The 24,940-nt window shown below is 37.0% G+C and overlaps 1 protein-coding gene across 5 annotated transcripts in view; it reads right to left on the bottom strand.

Annotated features, from left to right (window-relative positions):
• Positions 1–451: 451 nt before the first annotated feature.
• The window catches only part of PRRC1 (proline rich coiled-coil 1), a 30,475-nt gene continuing 5,986 nt past the window's right edge, over positions 452–24,940 (bottom strand). For all 5 annotated transcript variants that reach the window (XM_048050527.2, XM_066987931.1, XM_048050526.2 and 2 more), the window contains exons 2-9: positions 23,829–23,945; positions 19,201–19,587; positions 17,740–17,903; positions 13,795–13,897; positions 9,024–9,187; positions 7,607–7,710; positions 5,161–5,263; positions 452–2,003 (exon numbers count right to left, since the gene is read on the bottom strand). In XM_048050527.2, the coding sequence (XP_047906484.1) occupies positions 1,794–2,003; positions 5,161–5,263; positions 7,607–7,710; positions 9,024–9,187; positions 13,795–13,897; positions 17,740–17,903; positions 19,201–19,587; positions 23,829–23,925 (1,332 nt within the window). In that variant the 5' untranslated portion in view covers positions 23,926–23,945 and the 3' untranslated portion in view covers positions 452–1,793. The remainder of the gene's footprint in view (positions 2,004–5,160; positions 5,264–7,606; positions 7,711–9,023; positions 9,188–13,794; positions 13,898–17,739; positions 17,904–19,200; positions 19,588–23,828; positions 23,946–24,940) is intronic.

Raw genomic sequence — 24,940 nt, 5'->3', positions numbered from 1 at the left:
AGGCCTAGCAACTCCCTGGATCCTCCTTCCTGCCCTTGTTGACTGGAGTCTCATTCAATAAACTCCAGGCAAATGGGACCTCTCCAGTTAGTCAGGACTGCTGGTAATGTATTGAAGGTGGTTTGGTGAGCTCTTCCACCAGCTCCTTTCAGTACCCTTGGATGACTCCCATCCAGCCCCATAGACTTGTGAATGTTCAAATAATGTAGTGGGTCACTTACAGCTTCCCATTAGGTTATAAGAGCTTCACTTCACTCATGATGACAAACAGAAGTCCCAGTATCATCCTTTTAGCTTTTGATACTAAGAAGTTAAGAAGTCCCCCCAGTGAAAAACCTCATGACCTCAAGAGTCAGATACGTGTGTTTTTTTTTTTCTTCCCATCAAGGTGTTCATCAGCTATATTAAAAACAAGTAAATCTTTATAACATCTTTATAATATTTTCCTCTAGGAAAAACATTTATTCAACTAAATTACAGAGTAAGCCAATTAAGGCAAAATATATTACTTGGAAATAGACAGGCTTTCACTGGGTACAAATATGAACTGGCTTAACAGTATTGCATATAAAAATGTCCTTTGAAAGCATCAAGAAAGGTAAAAGCAAAAGAATACAAGCTGAAAAACTGTTTAAGGCAAACAAAAAGTAATTGTTTATTCTTTGTTCTTAAAAAAAGTATTATTACCAAAATATTCTCTTCACAATTACTTCCGTATTTCTGCATAAAGATTTACGATTGTGTGAGCATAGATAGAAGGAACGAAGCCATGAAAAAAATCAGAGAAGACTAAAAACTTATATGATAAACAGTGAGCCCATGACATCAAGAAGGCATTTAAGACTTATAAATGTTTAGAAAATGCAGAATAGCAAAGCAAGTGATATACATCTCACTATTTTCCACATCCAATTGCTGACAACCATAACTTGATAGAAGAAATTATACTAATTCCATATAAAATGTGTGGTTTGGAAATACTGTAGTAAATGATGTTGAAATGCAATGCTAAGATAATTTCATGTGTATGTGCTACCTGATCTAAAAGCCACTGAAGCAACTTGAAATCTGCTGTGTGTTTTAACTGGAGATGATTTCGTCTCTGCTACAGAGAAGCTATACATAAAAAAGAAAAAGATGCAGCTTGGAAAATGAGATTTCAAGAATTATTTAGCCCAGACTCGAACTAACTGGGCATGGATTTGTGCTGTTTTTCAGCAGTTCACTGTTACATGTTAAAAAAACTACTCAGCATCAGTCCTGAGAACGAACGAACTTACACCAAACCTCTGATTGTGAAATACCACTTAAGCACAGGCCCCAAGAAAACATCTAATACAGAAGTTGTCTCTCTAGATTGAAATACACATATAACATACATATTATGCTGTCAACATGTTTATATTACTAATGTAATAGAAGTAGCTAAACAATGATCCCCATCTTTAAAAAAGTACATTGAGTAACTGAAATATTAAACATTTCAGAAATGCCTATGAAGGTGTCAAGTAATAGCACATTCCAATCTATAAACTGTGATGTTATTTGTCTTATTTATAAATATATCTGTTTGTTCTGATTTCCTCTTTTATGAATCATATTGGAAATCACATGGTTATTAAAAATTGGAATTGCTCATTTCCACTATTGGAAACTACCTCCACATCTTAAAAAGTAAAATACAGTTTACAGGTAGATTAGAAATCTGTGCGGTATCCCCACTGAGAATTAGAATATGTAGTTTTCACCAGAAACAAAGCCAGTATTCCTTAGTGTCATGGATCAGCCTTCTTTCAAACGGTCCTGGGTGGTAGATGTTGTTTGTACATTCCTGCTAGAGCCTTGGCCGCACTGTAGATCATCTGTCGACGGGACATGCCAGTGAATACCATGTGCCAATCAGTCCTGTTGACATTCAGTATATTCTTCTCAAGCACTTCGCCCACTGTCACCAACAGGCCTGACCATCTCAGATTGTAGTCCTGAGGAGTGAGACTCTTAGCCTGTGCAACATTTTGAGAAGTGATTATTGAATGAGCATGAAATGAATAGTTTTGTTTCTGTCTTCACCAATATTAGCAGTAAACTTTCTTACAATAGGACTACATGGCAAATAAAAGAATATCAGAATCCAAATCTCATACTACCCTGTAATTTTGCAAGCCGATTACACTTTTTAGATTTGTGTCTATCATGATCCAAGTGACATCTGAACAATTTAAATGTGAAGCACATTTGACGGCATAAAGACATTCTGCTATTAGTATGAAGTAGTTTTCTCTTTTGAAGTAGCCAACAGATGGAATCAGCATCAATACATATTCATACAGTAAATTCTTACTCTCCAAAGATTTATTTTTTTTAATGGTTAAAATGTCCTTTTGGAGTAGACAAGTAACAAGAAAACTGAGCTTGGCTCAGGAAAGGAAAAAAAAGGAAAAGAGGATTGAGCTATTTGCATGAGATCACAGAGTGTGCATACACTGTAATTCCCCGAGGCTGGATGCAGATGGGAAATAGTGGTGTAATTATCACTGCATTTATCTGTTCTCATTCTCACCCCAGACAACCACCTCTGGCCACTCTCACATATAACGAAGAAAATTTCAGCCTAAGAAAGGCTCTTCTTAGTATTTCTTCATAACATTGCACAATGGGCTAAATTCTTCATACAGCTTTTGTTTTGACAAGTAACTGAGTTAGTCTGTTTCCCCTGCATGTGCAGCAGACCAAAGTTCAGCAGTGTGTTCCAGCCTTCCTACAACTGCTGTCTTGTGAAGTAACAGTATATATCACAGAATCACAGAATGTTAGGGATTGGAAGGGACCTTGAAAAATCATCTAGTCCAATCCCATATATAAATTTGTTAGAATATACAATCTGATCCAAAAATGGAAATAACTCGTTGCTCTCCAGAGGTACAGATCTTCCTTTGTAAGGAAAAAGCAAATTCAATATTTCTTATTAATCCAAACATATCGGCAGTAAGAAAATAATTTACCTGACAGTAGGGACTGAATATCTGTTATGGTATCTCCATTATGATCCACAATTGCACATAACTTCATAGACAAATTTAGAATTTTTGCTGCTAAATATCAGGTAACATCAAATGAAATATAAAAAATTAAATGCCTAGTATTTTCCCATGTTCTTGCAGTTTCTGCTTTGACAAAAAAAAAAAAGATGACATCTGACCTCTTAACGGAAAAAGCTTCTCATAACAAGATCTCAAATTCACCTTTTTACTATCTCAAATCAAGCAATATTTAAGAGTTATAAACAGCCACGAGTCTCTAATTATGTGCTCAGAAAACGTTTATGCCATTGGTAAAGACATTAAGAATTATATTCTAATTCTAAAAAGTTTTATTCTATGCAGATGCTTTTATCACTACTTCTATTACAAAAACAACAAAACACACAGCTAGCAATTTAATTGCTTTTCATGTATTCTGTTATACCTTTTGTACTGAAATAATATCTATCTATATAATATCTATCAACCAATGCACATTTCTTCTGTGTTTTCAGTCTGAAATATCACTGTACGATTACTGTTGTTTTTTTCCTCCACTCTGTAATCTAGATTTTAATTACAGATATTGAACTGGATTCATACAAAGTTTCTCGCACATTCCTGAGAGAAACTGGAAGAGACATAATGGGAATAAAGGTAACAACTGGTGCACACACACAGTCAAGAGCCCAACAATTTGCTACAACACATCATCCATATATTAACTGAAAAGTATGTTTACCTATGAGAAGACATTACTCAGAAAGTTAAACTATCAACAGTACCTTTTAAATGACAAAACATTGTTCTGTAAAACAAAAATGAAGGAAAGCTATCATGATGTTATTATTTTTTTTAAAAATCAATCCCACAAATGTCCACTCTAATGGAACTGGTATTACAAACAAAAAATTAAACAATCACTATTTGTTTTCTCAAAACAATCCTCTGCAGATCAAACTCCAAACAGTTTTGTTTTGAAATTCTTCACAGAAACATTAAAAATAATTTGCAAACCAGAGTTAACTAATGTATGACTCATATCTGCAGTCAGGCAACATGCAGTGACTGGAGTTTGGAGTAATTCCCAGTGTGGCCCAAGTAATGTAAGCAATCTCATGAAAAAATTCTGTTGGTTTAAGAACTGCACAGTACTGGGTTATTTTCAGTGGGATGACCCATGGAATTTCCAAGACTTAAATCCTTCTATTTCAGAAATTTTAAATCTTTGTGAGAATAGCACATTCAGAAGAGGAAATCTGTCTTGCTTTTAGGTAAGAGTCTGTATGTTGTGGAATTAGGTCCGTGCACAAATATGAAAAGGTATCTGCAATTTATTAGAAATAAGTTTTAGGAACACTAACCAATACAGTATGCTATCCTATCAGTATGCTGGTAATTAACAACATAAAATATCTAGGTTTTATGAGCTTTATTAAAAATGGAGTGGTCTCAGTTTATATACTTGTGCCTGAATGAAATGTTAGATTCTTCACTGGTTTGGTAACATGTGCACGTGTGCAGACACTCCACTATTACACAGTTTTGTTTACCTCAGATGAAACTCCAATACATACATGAAGTAAGTTAAGAAAAGGAAAGCACTCCTTTCCTTGGGTAAGAGTGCTTACTGTATGTACTTGGTGCACTTGCTTAGTGCATTCTTGAGCTGCAAGGCTTTCCTGTATGACCAGGGAAAGTGTGAGTATTCTTATTTTATCTAAAGATTGGTAAGGTTTATTTTTAGTCGCTGAACCAGATTGACAGACGTAGTACAGTGATTAAAATTATATTCCCTTTTGAGGGAATATTTTTTCTCAGTTAATTTCTTTTTGGTTAATATTTCCTCTTAGTTAATTTCTTCTTGGAATATTTCTTTTTGATTAATAGAAAAGTAAAACTAATGCTTCCATGTGCCATATACTGCAGAATGAGACTCCTGAGCAAGTATTACTTTGCCACAAATGCCTACAGATTTTTAGGTAGTACTTACCTATGACTTAGAAGCGCTTTTTATCCTCATTTATAAAGAAAGATTTAAGTGGAGCAACAATAAGAACTGACATCATAAATGAAATCAAAACTTAAGTCTTATGTCTTGACTGTTAATCCAACACCGGTAAGAAACCTGAACACTCACCTGCTGAACATATTGTAAAGGCACTGGTGTTGCTTGGGTAAAAGCTTCCAGATGAATTCCATGAACTGGATCCTCAATAATTAAACATCCGATGTCGAACCACCTGCAATAATATGCAAATTAATTCACTTTTTAGTACTATGTATTACTTGATTGAAAATTTCTTAGTAGTTGAATTACAACTCAGGTATTTTACAAATTCTGCTACATATGTAACTGTATGTAATGAAGTTTCATTGAAGTGTGTTGCATATTTTAAATAAAATTTGTATACATCATCTTTAGTGTATGTGTAACTATAGTGCATGAGTATGCATGTAATAAACATAAAATAACTAAAAGTATATACAAAATACATGAAACAGATCAAAGAAACGCAGAAAGCTGAAGGAGAGGGGGCATGAACAGATATATTCTACTTATTATGTTACAGTTTTCATGCAATCTTTGCAATAATGCTTCTAATTAAAATAACTTTCCCTAACAATCAAAAACCTTAATTCTCATTCACGTTCTATATTCAGAAGATTTTTCTGGGTATATCTAATCTTACTACAATCACTTAAATGATTTAGTCAGAAGAACAGTTCTGCACCTTTCATAAAAAATGGTGCCTGCTGCAGAAGGCACAGTAAAACCACTGAAGCAGTATCAAAAATGTTTCTCTATCTAGCTTGCAAAAAAATTAAGCAATTTCTCCCTATCGAACTTACAACACTGATACAAAACTAAGGGCAATGCATCATCATTGCCTCGCTGTATTCAATTACCAGAACAGTTTTACAGTTGAGCTGCCACAGGAGAAACATACTTCACGGAAAACACAAACAAAAAAGCAAGGCCAAAATCATAAAAGATTTAGAAAGCTAAATATTGCAGCTGTTGTTTTCCACATATTATACATGTGTCTACATATAAGTTAAATTTTATACTTTAAAGTGTGGGAAACAAGAATGTTGTTATGAATAGAAATGCAAGACTCAAATTTAACAAATGACTGTCTGGGGGGTGACAATAGCTTAATGTCAGAGCAAGAGTGCAGTAGACTGAGACGGGAAGAAGTACTTCACTTGCACCCTCTTTTGTAGGAGGAAACAGAGCACTGGAATGCCCTGTGATAGAGCACTACTCTCACTTGCAACTATGAAAGACTTTGTTAAGGATAAAGTGCTCTCAATTTATATAAAAAAAAAGTTGTTAAAGGGAAAGATAACAAAATACTTTGCAACTTATTCTGCAAACAGTATTCAGAATGCGCAACTGGAAGGGAAGTAATGTCCTTCAGCTCTCTGAAAGACCACTGAGAACTGGGTGGTTACTTGGAAACACTGCTCTCCTTTCAGATATTTGTAAGCATGATATCAGCAGAACACAAACTCTATCCCTGATACTGAAGTGCAACACCACAATGCTCACTTCAGAATTATTATTTATCAATTATTAACACCATGATCTATTATTTCATTGCAGAAAAAATAGGGCCAAAAATTGTTCAGATGTTTTTTTTGTAACAACATGCAGGGAAACTTTCAAAGTCACCTGTTGGATGAAGCAAGCATCAAATTATTCTTTGTTTCTATTGTAAATAATATTGACGATTACGATGTTCTTGGGGCAAGTATGGTGTGGACAGAAAAGCTAGCATTCTGTTCAATGATATTCCTGGGCCAGCTCTTTCATTTCAAATATTTTATAGAAAATTCTCAGATTTAGGAATGAGTAAATTCAAATGAAGAGAATAGCAATTATTCTGAAACAGAGACCTTGTTGTCACAGTTACTCCTTTGTGTAAACATAATAAAACATCTAAATTGAACTAGGTGGAAATAAATGCTAAACAAAAATTAAAATACTTCCTAATTCTCTTTACTTTAGAAAGTTCACCATTCATCTTCCACTAAGGATACTAAATGTACCTTCAAAAATGGAGCAAATGTGTGTCAAAAAATGAATCAAAGCCCATTACACGAACAACAGTGCAAAGATGAGAAAGAAAATTATTTAAGATTGCATCAAGGAAACATGATATTGTCTCATTGTTTTGGAAGATAATTATAAAACTACTTCAAGAACTGTCTGTCAAAAAGCATGTTATGAAGTCAAGTTGTAATGAATGCACACACACAAGAGTAAGGAAGTCATTAGCCAGATTTCAACTTTTACAGCTCCTTAATTTTGTCAGTTTCGTGTAACTTCATCGTGCTTTTGTAATGTGAATCTTGATAAAGCTGACAAGGATCTTGTCTATTCAACTCTAAAGATGTCTGGCCAAAAAGCTGAACAACCTCACCAAAATCAAGTCTGCCAAAGCAATACTGAAGACAGACTCCCTCCTGTCTTCTGCTGAGAGAGTGATAATGCTAACAACTTCTTATAGTAGGCCCCTTTGAGCCAATACAGAATATTCCCCGCCCCCAGCCGCCAAGAATAGGTATAAGGTTCTCACTTGTCAGGAAGCAACTCCTCAATGAAGTTTTCCACTGACACAGCAGGCTGTTTTTCATGTATTACTCCTGTCCGACGCAAGCTGTCTATCCTTTCTTGGGCTCCCTAGAAAGTAACATAAGCTGTTACACAACAGTCTCTGACTCACATCATAGTACAATACTTGCAGATGAATACAAAAAGAACTCTTCAATGTACTTTTCAAGTTAAACAATATGAGAGATTTGGAAAAATTACTCTTATTTCAACATTAAAAAAACAGCTCATAGGGGAATCCTCAATAGTTCCAAAAACTGTAAGACTAATTCAATGTTTTTAGTTTGCTATTTTTCCATGAAAAAGACCTACACTAGTATACAAAGAATTCCTAATCTGTAACTGCACCAAGTTTCACTGTCAGCTAAGGCATAAGAATATATTCCTTTTACTTACACTGCCATTTCTGCAGCTTTTAGATCCTTTATCAATGTTGTAAGACCAAAGGAGAATCTCTGTGTTGTGGTACCCCTCCAAGTAAGATCTAGAAATCACCTCCCCAAATCTGTTATCACTCTGAGGTTTTAACAAAAATAGTACAAGTACACAGCAGTAGCCAAAGGGAAAAAAGAGGTACAGCAGGTAAAGAACATATACGTTATCCCCCTTTACCTCAGTATTAAATTGTATCAGTTAATACATAGGTATGAGGGTAGTCTTAACTCAGCTGTGAACACTGCCCCAACAGTTAGGAGAAATTACTTAATTGAGAATAAACGAATGATTTGCTTACATTTAAGAACCAGAATACTAAGTAGTTTTTTACAGCATTTTTGGTTATTGGCCAGGCGGTGGTTCCACCTATGTATAAATACTCAACAATCATGCAGTTTAAAATCTGGTGAAACACCCTTTGCTAACCATTTCTTTGGGCCAGCACAGCTGTTAATGAGGCTGCACAGTTAATTCTTACCTTTTAAGGGTAACATAGATCTGCTTGGGAAGATCCCTGTGACAAGTGTTGATCAAACTATCTTTGAACTACAAAATTAGTGCAGAGACAACCTCAGCCTCAGAGTCTCCTTTCATTTCTAACATTCCCAAAATACTGTGCTAGTAATAGCTGGAGAACAAATGCCCGATATACTTAGAAACTAGAGCAGTATCACAAAGTATGCTAGATGTGATGGAAACAAAAGACATTATAAGGAAATTGATGAAAACATTCTTCATCTGCGATGAAGGCGTTTGCAACAAGAAGTAAAAACTTGTTTCAACAAACCACTTGAAAACATTTAACGACCCAGATCATAAAAAAACAAAGGTTCACCTGTACTACAAATCGACCTTCCCTTTACGGGAAATAAGGTTGCTTTGGGTGAACGTTTCCACAATCTGTCTTTGCATTGGAGAAACATTAGTGCAGTTACATATCAACTTACTTTTAAACCTGCAGCATAGCCCACAGGTTGGGGTGCGATGTTAGACTGTGCAGCCTCTCCAGTAACAACAGCCATTCCAAAGACTTCTTGAAAAGCATCTCGAATTGCTGCAACTTTCACTTCTTTATTAGAAGTAACCACAATGTCCAGTTCTCCACCAGTTTCTGTAAAATACATATAGTGTGGGTATTTATTTCTCCATGTTCACATTATAAGCTAGTTCAAATAGGTCCTATATCTTAAGAATACGCTTCAGTTGGTCTTCTCTTTCCCATGAACTGCACAAAAGCTCTTTCATGAAGCAGAAGTAACTGAAACTAGAAAGTAAGAGTTAGATGAATAGCTAAGAGATTTATGGATGAAAAAAAGACAACGGGAACTGAGAAATGTTCAGTACCTGAAAAAAAGCAGACTCCTCGTTAAATATGACAGTCCATGGATTTAGAAGAGTAACTCAGACATCCATTTCTAAGGATGTTTTGATATTCAGGGAAGCAGTAAAGAATGTTGGTGTGACACAGAAATTTGTCCTTATGAAAGAGACCAAGAACACGGATTCAGTTAACAGAATCAGTGAACAAATGTCAAGTTACAGAAGTTTTAAAAGAAAGGATTGCATCACTTTCTAGTGGTCCTTGGACTGCAAATTTCAGTATCATCTTGTTGTTCGTCTTCCTCCCTACAATTTTATATTGATTATAGATTAAACATCTATGGATCAAAAAGTTGTCAGTATTTCCAAAGAACTTCCATATGAAAAAGACGAGTTTCATAAAGAAGGGCGAGTTTTCAGTAACTTTTAACTGCTTGAGCAGGGGGGTTGGACAAGATGACCTCCAGAGGTCTCTTCCAACCTTCACCACTTCGTGATTCTGTGACACATCAGGACATTTCTAGGACAAGAGCAGCAAACTAATAAAGCCTTTTAACCTGTTATCACCCAGGCCCACTGATTGTAGAAAAAACAAGCTGCACCTGTGAGGAAAAAAGAACAAAGTCCAATGATTTTGCTTGCGCCCATGAGCTTCAACAAGCCTTAACTGCAAGGTGTTGTACCTGGGTTGGGGCAGTCCCAAACAGGAGTACAGACAGGGAGAAGAACTCACTGAGACCCGCCCTGGAAAGAAGGACCCTGGGGTTCTGGTGGACATAAGGTTCACCATGAGCCAGCAGAGCACGCTTGCAGCCCAGAAGGCCAACTGCATTTGGGATGCATCAACAGAGGAGTGACCAGCAGGTCGAGGGATATGATTGTCCCCCTCTGCTCTGCCCTTGTGAGGCCCCACCCGGAGTACTGCATCCAGGTCTGAGGACCCCAGCACAAAAAGGATGTGGGGCTGTTAGAGCACGTCCAGAGGAGGGCCACAAAAATGATCAGAGGACTGGAGTACCTCTCCTATGGGTGACCTCTCTGCAGCTTTTCAAAACTTAAAGGAGGCTTATAAAAAAAGAGGGAAAGCAACTTTTTGCTTGCGCAGATAACGTTAGGACAAGGAGGAATGGTTTTAAACTAAAAGAGGGTAGATTTAGAACAGAGGTTAGGAGGAAATTCTTCACGCAGAGGTTGGTGAGGCACTGGAACATCTTGCTCAGAGAGGCTGTGGATGCCCCATCCCTGGAGCTGTTCAAGACCAGGTTGGACGAGGTCCTGGGCAACCTGATCTAGTGGGTGGCATCCTTGCCCATGGCAGGGGGGTTGGAACTAGGTGATCTTTAAGGTCCCTTCCAACCAGAGCTGTTCTGTGATACTAAACAGAAGATTCCACTTAACTACACATGCTGATAAAGCCTGCAGTATTTATCCTGATCTAAAATAAAATCCTCCAAACAAAGCTTTAAGTTTAAATTTTAAAGGAAAGAACAGTTTATTCTTTGGCTCATATTACTCAGCAGACCTCAATTACAGGAAATATCTTCTTTTTATGAAGAATTGCCAGAGGTATGCCAGAATAGTAGTAAAACTTTTTTTTTTTTAAATCTTATTATATATTAATTAGTTTACTGAATGGAATTGGATGTACACAATGAACTCCAGTGCAATTATTTTCCACATAGCAAAAAAACAGGCCAATAAAAATAGGGAAATCACTGAAAATATCTTTTTTTCATTGGTTCCTTCTTGATAAAAATCAAGTTAAGTAAATGTTCTTAAAATTGACTGCAGGCTTTTGCTGAAGCTAGCCTTGTTTTGCATGGCCTAGGGATAGAAAAACTGCTGATGAGCTTTTTAGGCAACTGAAAACTAACCCAAAACGTATCTAATAATACGTTACTGCATATTAACTTAAGAATGGTAATTTTGACTCACGTTTGTATTCTGCACATGATGAATTTAGATTATGTGCTTTTGTATTAAGTATCATCATGTAACAAAAGCATTTATCTTTTTTCACCACAGAAAATACAGAAAGGAAACAAAGGTAATATATGCATTAAAAGAAAATTTGTGACTGAGTCTGTCACATATTATGGTGATACGGAAATAGTAAAATCTAACGTGTAAAAATTTGAATGTATTGGTGTATATTTGAGACAGAACTGTCACATCCAGTTAAGGTCCAGACCCTGTACATCAAATAGCATTGCACCCTGCGTGTTACTGAAATGCTGGTTCCAAAGACAATTAGAGATTCCCTGTCCTCTTTTGTTCTAAAACTATTGCTGTCGGATTTTTTATGCTTATAAGGTGACCAAGCGTTTAATGTGCAGAGATATTCCATTCCAGGTGCTTAACTCAGACTGAGATCTTTACCCTGAGCCACTGAAAACAGTTTAGCTGTTTTCAAGGAAGAGATTACAGAAATACTGTTTTTTCACATGCAAATATTCTTTCGACCACCTCATCTACAAGCTTTGGTACTTTTAGGCTTTGGCATGAAAAATCTGAAATTTGTTTGGAATTGCAGCAACGGAGAGCACAGAGAAGGGGGCCAATTTCTGTTGACAGCATGACTTTTGTTGATTCCAGAAAACATTTCTAGAAAAAGGTAAATACTAAGTTTACAAATTTCTGCCCTATTTCCACAACTTGCAACTACAAATGAGATGTACACAGCTGCTTTCCCTTCCAGCATGACTTCAGAGAACTTTGCGACAACCATTGAGCTTCCATTCTCTAACAGAATCTTACAAGCAAAGCATTTTATTAAAATGACTTCCTCCTCTAGGTAATGCTGTTCTGTCCAATGAATATTGCATCAAACCGTCCAAACTGTCAGTGGATTCTGAGAGATTCCATATTAAAAAGGGACAGTCAAGACTGTGATGGAAACCTTAACTACAGTTCCCCTAATTGCGCATCATCATCATTTACTGTACATTGCCTCCTGCTACTCCACTCAACAGTTTCTCAATTACTGGCTGGCCTTCTCACTGACTTCATATCCCTCTATCTCACCACTAATGAATGAACTGCTGGGATATATTTACTTAAATTTAAGATGATTAACTACTTTTACTAATCAGGACATCTTCCCCTTTTATTTGACATATTGTCCACTGCATTAGTGCAAGACTGCAGCAATATAGTTAGCCTGATCACAGAGTCAGTTCAGCTGAAAAACAGCTCCAAAAAACAAAATGCAAAAAATATTAATAGTTATTTCTCAGCCACATCAGCTTCCTGATCAGCTTGACCTACATTCAGACAAAGGGCAGTATTGGCACAACAAAAGAGGGAGGACTGCTTACAGAACTGCTGGAAGGAAGAGGGGGGGGGGGAAAAAGGATAAAAAAACAAACCACCACCCTGGATAAATCATGTCTTCTGTTCCATATTTAATGAAATAGAAATCTCAGGTCACTATATGTGGCATAAAATGTACTTCAGTAAAACAAAAAACGTTGAATACCATAAAGTTTCTCCCTCCTAATAATTTTCAAACTAATTGAAATGCAATGCTTTTCCTTCATGGCTCAATGCCCAGCAATACTTCAGACCTCATTAGACTGTTTTAAAATTTTAACTTTCCTGCTGCTTTAAGTTTGCCAAATTTCCTAAAAATAGTATAAATACTAGCAGAGTAGAGAAGTGGAGCAGGTCAAAGTCAGAAGAAAGCCTCAAAAGCCATGTGAATACCTCTGTCCTTTGCCTCTCTGAGTCTGTCCACCTTTCAGCTTGTTTTAATTTGAATATGGTACCTTATACAATACTAGTATTTAATCATGTGATCTAATAGGATTGATACTTAAAGTGTACTTTAAACTCTGTAACACTTAATGCAGATACAGTGGGAGAAAAAAAAGTATGGAACTCAGGGATTATAGACGAGTCCTCTTAATCGGTTTTATTTTTTTCTCCTCATCTTCCACAATTTGTATTAAAATTATATTACTATGCCACTACATGAACTATAGTGGAATACAAATGCCAAATGAACCTCAAGACATAAAGAAAAGAAGCCAGGTTCCAGAGTGAGTGATTCATTGGAAAATACACTTGAAAAACCACTACAATGCTGTGGCTTTGAATTAACATACCACATATTTAAATTCTTTACTCTGAGGGTGGTGAAGCACTGGAACAGGTTGCCCAGAGAAGCTGTCAATGTCCCATCCCTGGAAGTATTCCAGGCTGGATGGGACTCTGAGCAACCTGGTCTAGTGGGAGGTGTCCCTGCCCATGGCAGGAGGGTTGAAACTAGGTGATCTTTAAGGTCCCCTCCGTCCCAAACCATTCTATGATATACAAACTTCAAGTGTATAAGTAGCATGCTATTACGTTAACCTATTATTTACAAATATTATGTAATGGTTTGTCACAAATACTTACTGATATATGGAACCATCCCAGGATCCAGTGTTGTGATCATGGACTCCACTGAATGTTTGGTTTTATCAAGAACAGACTTCACCATGGGATTCTCAGCTACACCCTGAATTCAAGCAAATAAGATTTCCATATTTATCTTCTATCAGGATGCCAAGGTGTTACAGTTTAAAACAAACAAACAAAAAGTTCCCTTCAAAAATCAAATATTAAGCTGTTTTGTGTTTTTCTTATCACATCTACTCCTTTTAACATTGCATCTCACTCCTCAGCATATATGCTACAGGAGATGACTATCACTGCATGACTCTAGTTAGAGCATACACTTCAAGTATTGTCTTCACCATCCTCTTCTGCATTAATGAATTACCCAAATTGACTTAAAAAGAAACATCTCCATCAGGGAGATAGTGTGCATAGTGTGCAACACACTTGATCTGGTCCTGTTCTGGGACTGGAATCCGTAAGCATTTAATAAGGTTGTAGATTCCCAATGCTAACTATAAGCACCATCAGAGTATGCAGCTAGATTTAGACTATGCTAACTTAAGCTGAAGAACTCTCTTTTCTAACCTTCGTAAAGACAATAGGATCTATTTTTGTATTGTCCATTACTAAGAAATATTTCTAGGGCAACTGGGCTGAAAGTCCTCAATTTATAAATAGATTCTAAACAATACTGGAAAAATGTACTGTACTCTCCAGCCAAATCATAGGTGGAGCTGCTGACAGACTTCAAAGTTGATTAAATATAAACACAAACACTGTCCTGTGTCTTGCAAATAGTCTTAATGAATGTCTGTATCTCTTTAGAAGTTTACTTAAATCCAAGAAAGATTATAGGGTGAAAGAAGAGAGACAACAATGCTTAATCTGCGAGGGATAAAGCACTGGAAACTGTAACATTTATAACTTTATAACACCTGTAACATTTCTTTGGTAGACAGGCTGCTTTAAGTCTAACATTAAAAATGCAGATGCTTACATTTTCTTCTCTTCCGCATAAGCATTATGCAGGAAAGCACAGTGCATGCACTTTTTTTGGCAAGTGCTTGCTTAATAAGTAACATGTATTTCAGTGAACTGCAGAATCAGACAAGCTTTAATTATCTTAGAATAACTTCTGCTCAGCAGAGCTTCTTTTCCACAAATACAAATGCTTTCTATTTCTTTGTTGCAAACTTAAAGGAAAAAAAAGGCACGATCCTGCATCTACTGAGATAGCACAGATACTAATAAGGATTGTTTTACCCACATCTCACACTGAAATAACTCACTGCTGAGTTCAGGTACTCTTCTCATCACTGTGGAGAACATTAAGCCTGACTACAGAATTTGGTAAAGAAAACAAAACAATTTCTAATGCTAGCACAATGGAACTTTTTCAAGGCAGAGCCCATGGTAGCCACTTCTTTCCCATGTGTACAACCCCAGACACTGTTCTGAATGGTAGCATCACTCAGTAATATGCAAATTATTGTGATTTCTCATGTATCCACAGGATGCTGTCATGAGCAGGCCAGTAATATTCCGTCTTCAATTCTCTCATAATTTGAGGTTTGTCTGCTTCAAGTGAAGGAGAAGTAAGAAAAGAACTGAGGGAATGCTATAAGATCCTCAGAAACGCTGCCAGTAGGAAGTTCCAGTTCTGGAGTCAAGCAGTACTTCATAGAATACCCCGAGTTGGACGGGACCCATAAGGATCATCAAGTCCAACTCCTGGCACCGCAAAGGTCTGCCCAGAACTACTTCTCCAATTGCTTCCAGGTTGGCTGCCTAACTAATAACTAATACACATCTCCTGCAGGTAATCAAGTTCCTGAAGAGCAAGAAACTGCTGCTTCTGCCTTTGCAGACTGCCTTATGGTCATTGGCCTATCACAGAGCAGGGAGAAATAATCTGCATTTTTCTATCAGTGCAAAACATGAAGTTACCACAACACTGCGAACCATAACGTAGTTAAATTTGGAGTTTCTACCAAGTCATTGCTAAGTCAACATAAATCCAAACAGATGTGGAATCTTCAACACTGGAAGACTGCAAATACAAATCTCTTGAAAATTTAGGTATTGATGTCCTCTTTGCTTAACCAGTCAAATACTCTAGCCACAAGATGCAATGACTGCATTAGCGTCTAACTTTGCTTCTGACACATACAACCAATCTTGGAATATATCTATAAGACTCCTCAACCAACTTTGACAGATCCAGGGAACTGAAGCAGTCTCACTCAGTTCCAGACCATCAACTTGTTAATCTTAGATTGTCACAATCTTGAGTATTACCTAACTTGAAGGGAATCTGGAAGAAAGGTATAAACGTATATCTTAAGAACACCTGAGAAAAAAGTAGTTCAGACTATATCCAGAATAGAAATAAGGGTAACTGCTGCAACTACTATTTTAGTTCTCCAACAGGGAATCCAGGACGCATTTCTATAGTAATTACCAGTTTGTCTCCTAGATTCCAGCTCATCTTCAGAAAACAAAGTCTGATGTATGCTGACAAACATCAAGAATTTGATGGCTTCATTGTAATTAATGATTCCTTATTCTCTGACCTAAAAAGTCCTCAAAAAGAGGCCACTGAGCACATGGACCACGCGAACATTTAATATGTCAATAAATATTTAGTTTTTATTATTGATGTCAGATAGTGATTTCCTCCAAAAATGGAAACAGGACACCTTTTGAACCTTCCTGGTAAAAAGGCAACAGTAATAGGGATGAGATTGGCTTTTCTGATAATTTGCAACTGCAAGCTCTAGTACTTTCAAAAGGGCTACAAAACCATGCCACAAGAACAACGTTCTCCCCTGGAACATTACCTCTATTGCAAATACAAAAATAAAGATGATGACTGAGAGAAGGACATTATTATTTAAGGGAAGAGAAAACACGTATTTTCATAATCATGATAAGACATCTCTCCCTGAAAAGGGCAGCACAACACTCTCTCTGCTCTCACTGTAGCGATGGAGGTTTAATCTGGCGCTTCAAAGCTGTATCACTGTGAAGTTGTATATTCCTTGCTGGCAGAGTTTGCCATCTCACAACTTTTTCTCCCAGCTTTTTACATTCAAAAGAGCTTGAAAGTCCCTCCAAGACTCTACATTCCCATCAGGACATTAGTCCTCTTGATCTTTCCTTCAGGTTTGGCATAAACCAGCAAAGAAGATGGTGCTGCTCTTGAGGATGGGGTTCAGCATTTATTAAAAGTCCTTGGATTTTGCCACAATCTACACAAAGCTACTTATACATAGCATTTTCCAAAGCTTCAAAAAGGTTACAGACTAATAAATTCCACTTGTGGATGTTGCTGCCTATTTCCTCAGAATTATGAGACTGCTCCAAGAGCAGCTACTCTTCAGTATATACTCCACATTTTCTAGTAGAACAGAAAAATCGTACAAGATATCTTAGGCATTTCTCTGGTAAACATTTCTTTGGTGGAAGAGATTTTATTGGTCTCCCCTTGAAGAGACTTGTCTGTTACAGAACAGGCAGGACTTGCATCCCAAAGAAATCAAATCCACTTCATTAGGGAATTATAAAAAAAGGAAATAAACAGTTCTGTTGAGGTAAAACAGATTATCGTTTTTCTGCATCCAATTGCTGTGAAGTACAAAGCAGCTTTCAGATGTTCTAGAACGTCACCTGATTTAAGAATGGGTGACAGAACCTGTTAGGCATGCAAGTCTTCCTGTCACAAAAACTAAAATTAACCTAGAACACCTGCATTTATGCAGTCCTTCCTCTTCTATGCAGAGGAAGAGAAAAAGCATTAACTTCAACAAACATCACTACTAAAAATGACCACCTTTCACATGACACCTGAGGAAAGACAGGATTCATATTAACATGCATTTAAAGAATAAGGTGTGTTCTACTGCAGTCAGTAAGAAGTCGTAACTTCTTGTGAAAAGTAACAAGAGAAAAAAACCTTACCTTTATAAACCCCCACAGTCCTCCAGCAGGTGCTCCACCCTGAGTAGCAGACACCCTGGGGTCTTCATGCTCCTCAGGAAAAGTGATTGCAGAACCACTTCCAGTTCCAGAAGCCAAAGGGGACGAGAAAGATGCTTGTTGAGTAATAGGATCTGCCAAAACACCTTGTAAAATGGAGAAATAAAACACAAGTGTTCATTTATTCTACTGCATTTAAATGTTATACTGTAGCAACATGCATTGTTTAACAGGAAAATGAGCAGGAAGAATTTAAGAATACTGGGCTGTTTTGCTTCATTTCTTTACAGCCCCAGAACAATTCTGCTTGTTAAAGGTTAGCAGATATAACTACTGTAAATGAGTTCAACAATGTCCACTAATAGAACTGAGACTGCCTGTACGTTATGTATAAAATTAAACAATGTTTTATTTTCATTAGAGCTTAGTTCAATAGTGGTGCTTTTTATTGTATTCAAATTTTCATAAGCCCTCAGTTGAGGAAAAAGAGGAATGGGTGTTGCTCTCTGAATAAAAAGACAGGAATGTTCTCATACATAATAAAAAGAGAGGTAGGAAAATTTCTAACCCTGAGTGCTGGAAATTAGTAGCAATAGAAAAAAGAGCGAACAAATGAAAAGCTTTACATATTTTTAAGGAAAAAAAGAAAAAAACTCAAACAATAGAAAATTTTAGCTTGAGCCTTTACCCCGTTACTCAGGTCTATTTTAACAGATTTTCCAACACAGGCCTTAATCAAGAGTTATTTTTATCTTACATTGCCCAACAGATAGGTCTTTTTAAACATTTTCCTAATACAGAACACTTAAAAGAGATATCACCAGTAACAGTAAAAGCCTGGCCCAATTGCAAGTAAACAGCCAAGTTTCCATTCCACTAGCAGAAAATGACATCAGTAGAGCAAGCAACTACAGAAACTGCTTGCATGGAAGGTATGTATTTTTAGCTGTCCTAATGAAATTTAGTGACTTGAAACAAGAAAATAGAAGCTGGTGTCACGGGATGAGCAGTTCACTACAGATTAAAAAATAAAACTAAAATATAATATGAGATTACAGCCTGCAATGTCATACCATACTGCGGAAATATCATGCCTGTACTTGACCCTCTGTCCTAAACAAAAGATACGTCTCCACATTCAGTCTGATTCTTCTGCACAAGTTAACAAAACCCACATTTCTCAAGGATTTTTTTGCAAGCCTGGATGCTAGTAGACCTCCATGAAAGGGGACTCTGTTCTAGACCATGACTGTATTTTAAAGGCTACTCTCCGTTCTTCTGAGTGCGGCTACATTAATTAAGTGTACCTAGAATAGTAAGAACTTAAACTTGCAGGACTCTAGCAGAGCAGGGAATAAAAAAAACCACCACCCAGAAGGTCAACGCCCTCCACGTCTCACAAACATGAAAGCATACAAAAAAAAAAGGGCAAAAAAAAGATACCTGTGACCAGAGGTGCAGAAAATGATGGCATCAGTGGGCTCTGTGGTGCTCGACCAGCATGACCTCTGGTAATGTCATAGGTTGAAGACATAGAAAATCCTGAAATAGGTGGACCAGTGGGAGGTGCAGAAAGACTAGAGCCAGCTGTAGAGCTTAATGGAGGAGGTGTAGAGAACTGGGGCAGGGAGGTACTAAAAGCTGAAGGGGCAATAGGAGGTGGGGCAGGAGTTAAAGGTGGTGCAATAGTAGAAACTGCTGCGGAAGGTACAAATGGAAGAGAAGCCGAAGTCATCATAGGAGGAGGAAGTGGAGACACTGCAGCTGGCATGGGTGGTGAGTATGCTGGAGATGATGACATGCTTGGTGTAGCAAGGGGACTGGACAAAGCTAGGAGAGAGAAAAAAAAAATGTATTTTAGTAATATCAAGCCTTAACCTCAGAAATTCAGTTACAGAGTTGGTCAGATAACTTTAAAAGCAAGTTTTGAGCAAGTTTGCTTTTTTCCCTTGAAAGGGAATGTTAGTTTTGCTTAAGTTTGCACACAACATTGATTCCACTCATTTTTTGTGACAGTATCATGTAATCCATGTCCCTTTTTCTTGCATTACCCTATTTGCCTTAAGCTAAAAAAGAAAAAGATGAGTCAACATTTGTCTACTGAATGGACAGCTGCTGAAGGCTGCTGCAGAAATTTCTAGCTAGCACCGTTCTTCCTAAGTCAATGCTTAATCAACAGGACTTAAGGTGATGCAGGAAGTGTCCATCTTCAAGAAAAATCAAATGTATACTCAACTTAGATATGGGCCTAGGGTAGTTACTTCACAGGTGTCAATCTGTAAGGCATGCTGAACACCAGACAGACCTGTAATCCTTGGTATCTAGCCTCATAAACCCTATGCTTTCTCTGTTTCAGTCTGGCCCCACCTGATCCTTGGATAAGCCACTTTTGCTCATTAAGTCAAGGATAGCCAGAAAATTAAGTTAGAAAAACAAAAACAATTTATTTTGATAGCAACTGTTGGATCAGCTCAAGCAATTCATGCACCTCAGCCTAAACATGATCAATAGTTAAATGATATGTTGAATTACATTAATGCACTGATCTCATACCCCCCTCTCAGTGAAAAAATAATAAAATAAAAAATTGAGCAAGCACCATCCAATACATGCACATTTCTTTATTTATAAGTTACTTTCTTGTAGTACTGTACTAGCATATCATGTACATTATAAAACAAACACAAAATTATAAATTTTAAAAGGATGAGATAAAGATGAATGACATTTTTAAAACTTTTTTTTTAGTAGTAGTACAAACATCTTTCTGCTCTAAAACTTTTTATTATTAATATATTATTAATAACTATTAGAATCACAGAATGGTTTGGAAGGAACCTTAAAGACTATCTTGTTTCAATCCACCTGCCGTAAGCAGGGAAACCTTCCGTTAAGTAAGGCTGCTCAAAGCCCCATCCAACCTGGCCTTGAACACTTCCTGGGATGGGGCATCCGCTTCTCTGGGCAACCTGTGCCATTGTCTCACCACCCTCAGTAAAGAATTTCTTCCTCATGTCTAATCTAAATCTTCCCTATTTTCGTTTAAAGCCTTTAACACTTTACTTTTTACTACACTTCCTGGTAAAGAGACCTTCCCCAGCTTTCAGTGGGCCCCCTTTAGGCACCGGAAGGCAGCTACAAGATGTCTCCAGAGCCTTCTCTTCACTAGGTTAAGCAACCCCACCTTTCTAATACCATCTTTTTAAGTGAGATGCTCCAGCTCTCTGCCCATCTTTGATCCTCCTCTCAAGTCCAAGTATTAATATAGTATATAATTCTACTTTTAATACTTAAATTTGTGGTTTTTTTTTCTTTAGTGTGAGCAGTGTGATTGAGTAAGCCTCATTATTTTCTGAAGTCTTGGTCTAACACTGTGATATAGTGATTAAAAGGTTTGGTTCTATGCTCAGTTTAATCTGAAGCTTGGATTTACTATCTGTCATAGCTGAAAAAACACCTCACAAAGATCCAAGTAGATGGTAGATGTAGATCCAAGTGGAGGAAGTGCATCATTCACTGTGCTTTCTAAATCATGATTCTTCTTTTCCATTCCATCCATTAATTATTTGTTTTCTTCTTGAAATTCAGCTAGTAAATTCATATAAGCTAATCAGAATGCAAACTAACATTGCACTTTCATATTTTTAACAGATCAGTTCAAAATCCACAGAAACTCTTTCTGTTGAAGATTTTTAAACAAGTTAGGAACTTCTCTATCCAAATTTATGTGTACAGATATGAGAGTTTTCACAGGTACATACTTGTATTACTTTTCAGCAAAAGCATCACATAATAATGGAAACATTCCCAAACAGCTATTTTCAAAATGCTCTCTCCGTATCATGAGTTTCTAACAAAAAGCATACTTTCTCATTGCTTGCTAAAACTCCTCCTTCACCTCTATGGGATACATTACTTTTTTCTATTAGATTTTGAAAGTATCTGCTAGGTAGCACAATGCTGATATTGTCATTACAGAAAAGGTTAGAAAATTTGGAAAAGTTGTCTTATCATACCAGAAAAACATGCAATTCATCTTTAAGCTCAATAACTCTTTTAAGCACTTTGCCACAAGATAACCATCCAACCCTTCTATCATACAAAAAATGTCGCTGGTCAACCCTCATCTCACTGCAAATTATTGTAAAGATTCTGCTATTTAAAGGCTGTTTTTATAAAGTGAACCACATCAATAACATCCTGTAGCACTTTGCACTTCTGGCTCCAATTTCTTTGCTGCAATAGACATGAACAATGCAGTGAATAAATTTCACGTTTGGTGATACTTCTGTAACCTTACGCTGGCATCTGTTTTTTAACAGATGCCAAAAGCTGCCAAAGCAGCCAGCCATTCTATCAGTGGTTACTCTTACGCAGTTGTCCCATAAAACTGTGTTTTTACTGAAGAAGTAATTTACTGTTGAGTTTGTATCTTCTACAGCACATCTCTCCTTTAGTGGTTCACAATGAAATAGCTCTTGTATGTCATTATTAAAACAGAATCTAGCAAACACCACATGCTGAGACATGCTAGGAACAACCGTACTTTCAGCCAAGTGTATGGCAAACCTCCTACACTGCGTAGTTTGTTTCTTCAAATCTTCAGCAATGTTTTCTATACATCTTCCAACAGTATTTGCTGACAATGTGCTGTCACCGTATTGTTTTCCAAGTATTATTTCAGCCATTTTTACCATCACAGGAAGAACATGGGTTTCCCCAATGGTACGTAGCTTTTTGTCTTTCACTGTTAAAAAAGAAGCCTCTAAAGAGGCTTCTAAAAATTTAGTATTAACTGTAGTGAAATTTTGTACAGTACTGGACTGAGTACCATATGACCTGAAATGTTGCCCAAAAAATTGTAAAGTTTAGTCTTCATGTTCTGGATGCTTAGCTTTTAAATGTCTTGCTAATTATAACGGCTTCATGCTATCACTAGCTAATACCAAAAGGCACAATATAAACTTAGGGTAAGGTTCATCCCTAACAGTGGCAGCTACAAAACCGTATTTCAAATAATCCTGAAAATTTTGAAACTTTTTTGGCCAACTTCTTCTTTGATCTGATTAGATTGTCATTGTTTTTACCTCACAATGTGGCTGACAAAGAGTTCTTACAATGTGCAGAAGCGTCATCTCTGTCATTTCCTTGCTGCCTGCTTGTGTTCACATTGTTAGCATTATCTTCAATCTGTGGTATCTTTGCTGGAATCTTTCTAAAACACTTGCCCATTTTGTGAGGGTTAGTTTAGTTAAACTAGGTAATACAATCCACAATTCCACTAAACCAGACACACAATGTTGCAATACACTGAAAGCAAGATAACAAGAGAGGCTGCTACTGTCAACCCCTCTGTGTTATGAACACCCACTCTTCTGTAAGGACACCTCATATACCATACACAACTTGATTGTCTGACATACTGGATTATTCACTCGGGTTGGTGGGTGTCAAGGCATATATTAAATGCTCAAAGAGCTTAATTGCTTTATTTTTAAGATAAAAATAAACGTCCATAAAAGTTTGAATGTTTTCTTCTCACACCCCAGTGAATTGTCTTGCGCACCTTGTGAAGTAAGCACATAGCACTTTGGAGACCACTGCACAAAATACCAGACGTGTCAGAAAAACAAAATATTTGGTATTCAGCATATGGTGTTCAGATCCTTTAAAAAAATTAGATAAAGTGCACATATAGCTTTGACTTCCACCCACAGTACTAAAAAAGTGATTACTTTTCAGGTTTACTACTATAACTCACTTCTATGCTGATCTTCTAACCGTGCATTGTAGCATAAGGTACTATTTCTTAATAGTTGACCACATCCTTAAAAAACACAAGTGTACCCACTTAACTTTATAAAAAAAAGTTTCAATAAAAAAAAGTTTAAAATATTGCGTCAAATGTGCATCAGATAAGCACACTTCCATGATTAAGAAACAATTTAAATCCTTCAAATTAGTCTGGAGAAGAGCACTGTAATTATGCTGATTGCAATATTTTTGGATGAATGGTTGTACTTCAAAACACATGAATAAATGTGACCAAGTTGCAAAACAAGTTTTGGTACCTAATGAGACAGGTGTAGCACAGGCAGCAGTAGCCCCCACTGTGCTTGGTGGGGGTGTGCCAGGTGGAGTTGTCTCTATTCCACTCTCTTCCATCATTTTCCTTCAGCTACAAAAACCTGCAAGAAAAAAAATAAAAAGCATGCTTTCAGCAACAAAACAAAAAAATTTAAATTAAAATGAGAGGGTCACAACACAGTGATTTATGTTACCCAACAGAGTGGAGAAATCTCAACTCTAGGAAAAAAGGAAAAAATTCTCTGCTCTCAAGTACATAATTACCTAGTATGTCTTATTTCTCCTACACCTTACCCTTATTTTTAGCACTGTAATAATATGTCAGACACCGAGCATCTTTCTAAAAATCTTACTGTGCATGCCCACTTACTGTGTCTAATGCATACTAATGGCATTTAGATGCGTAATACTACAGATATATACAGGTATTTTGCTGCATTATTGAGTGGTAGCAATTCAAAGACCTGTTATTTTCTGAGCCACGGCTGGATAGGATGCAAAACATGACCGGGAGAAGACAGAGGACCAAAGCCTCCCCCTGCTGGCAGCAAGAGAACCAGGACTAAACAAGAAGCTGTAACCACCTCAGGCCTAGGAACACCAGCAGATGCTGCTGAGCATCACACCTGGGCCAAAGCACCTGGCTGAACGCTACGAACAACAACATCAGCATGGCAGGGAACCAGCCCAGAAGCTCCTGACTCTGTGACCTGCGCTCTAACCAGCAGCTCACCTACCTTAAGAAGTACTTTGGGTCAGCAGAATTAACCCCCAGAAAAGCTAAACGAAACCAGCCAGGATTTATTTCAAATGCGGCTAAAATTACATGGAAATCAATTAAACTTGAAAAGTTATGAATAGTACACTGAATATAAGATTTCCAGTACAGCCAATTCCTGTAAAATCCGTGTATCGTACTACTCTGGTAACAATGTCAGAAACAAAGACAAATGACAAATTCAGCTTTTATTTTGAAGACCAAGTTTATCTTGTAACGCTTTTAAGTAAACCTTCAAAATATACCACTACTGAAAAAGTAAAGCTATGCATTCACTTAAAAGTTTAAAATTAATGTATAAAGCTGTAGGACAAGAAA

Source organism: Anser cygnoides, chromosome Z (genome assembly GCF_040182565.1).
Source record: "Anser cygnoides isolate HZ-2024a breed goose chromosome Z, Taihu_goose_T2T_genome, whole genome shotgun sequence".
In the NCBI taxonomy this organism is placed as follows: Eukaryota; Metazoa; Chordata; class Aves; order Anseriformes; family Anatidae; genus Anser; species Anser cygnoides.
The sequence above is the reverse complement of the archived record's forward strand: the minus strand, read 5'-3'. Positions and strand labels throughout refer to the sequence as shown.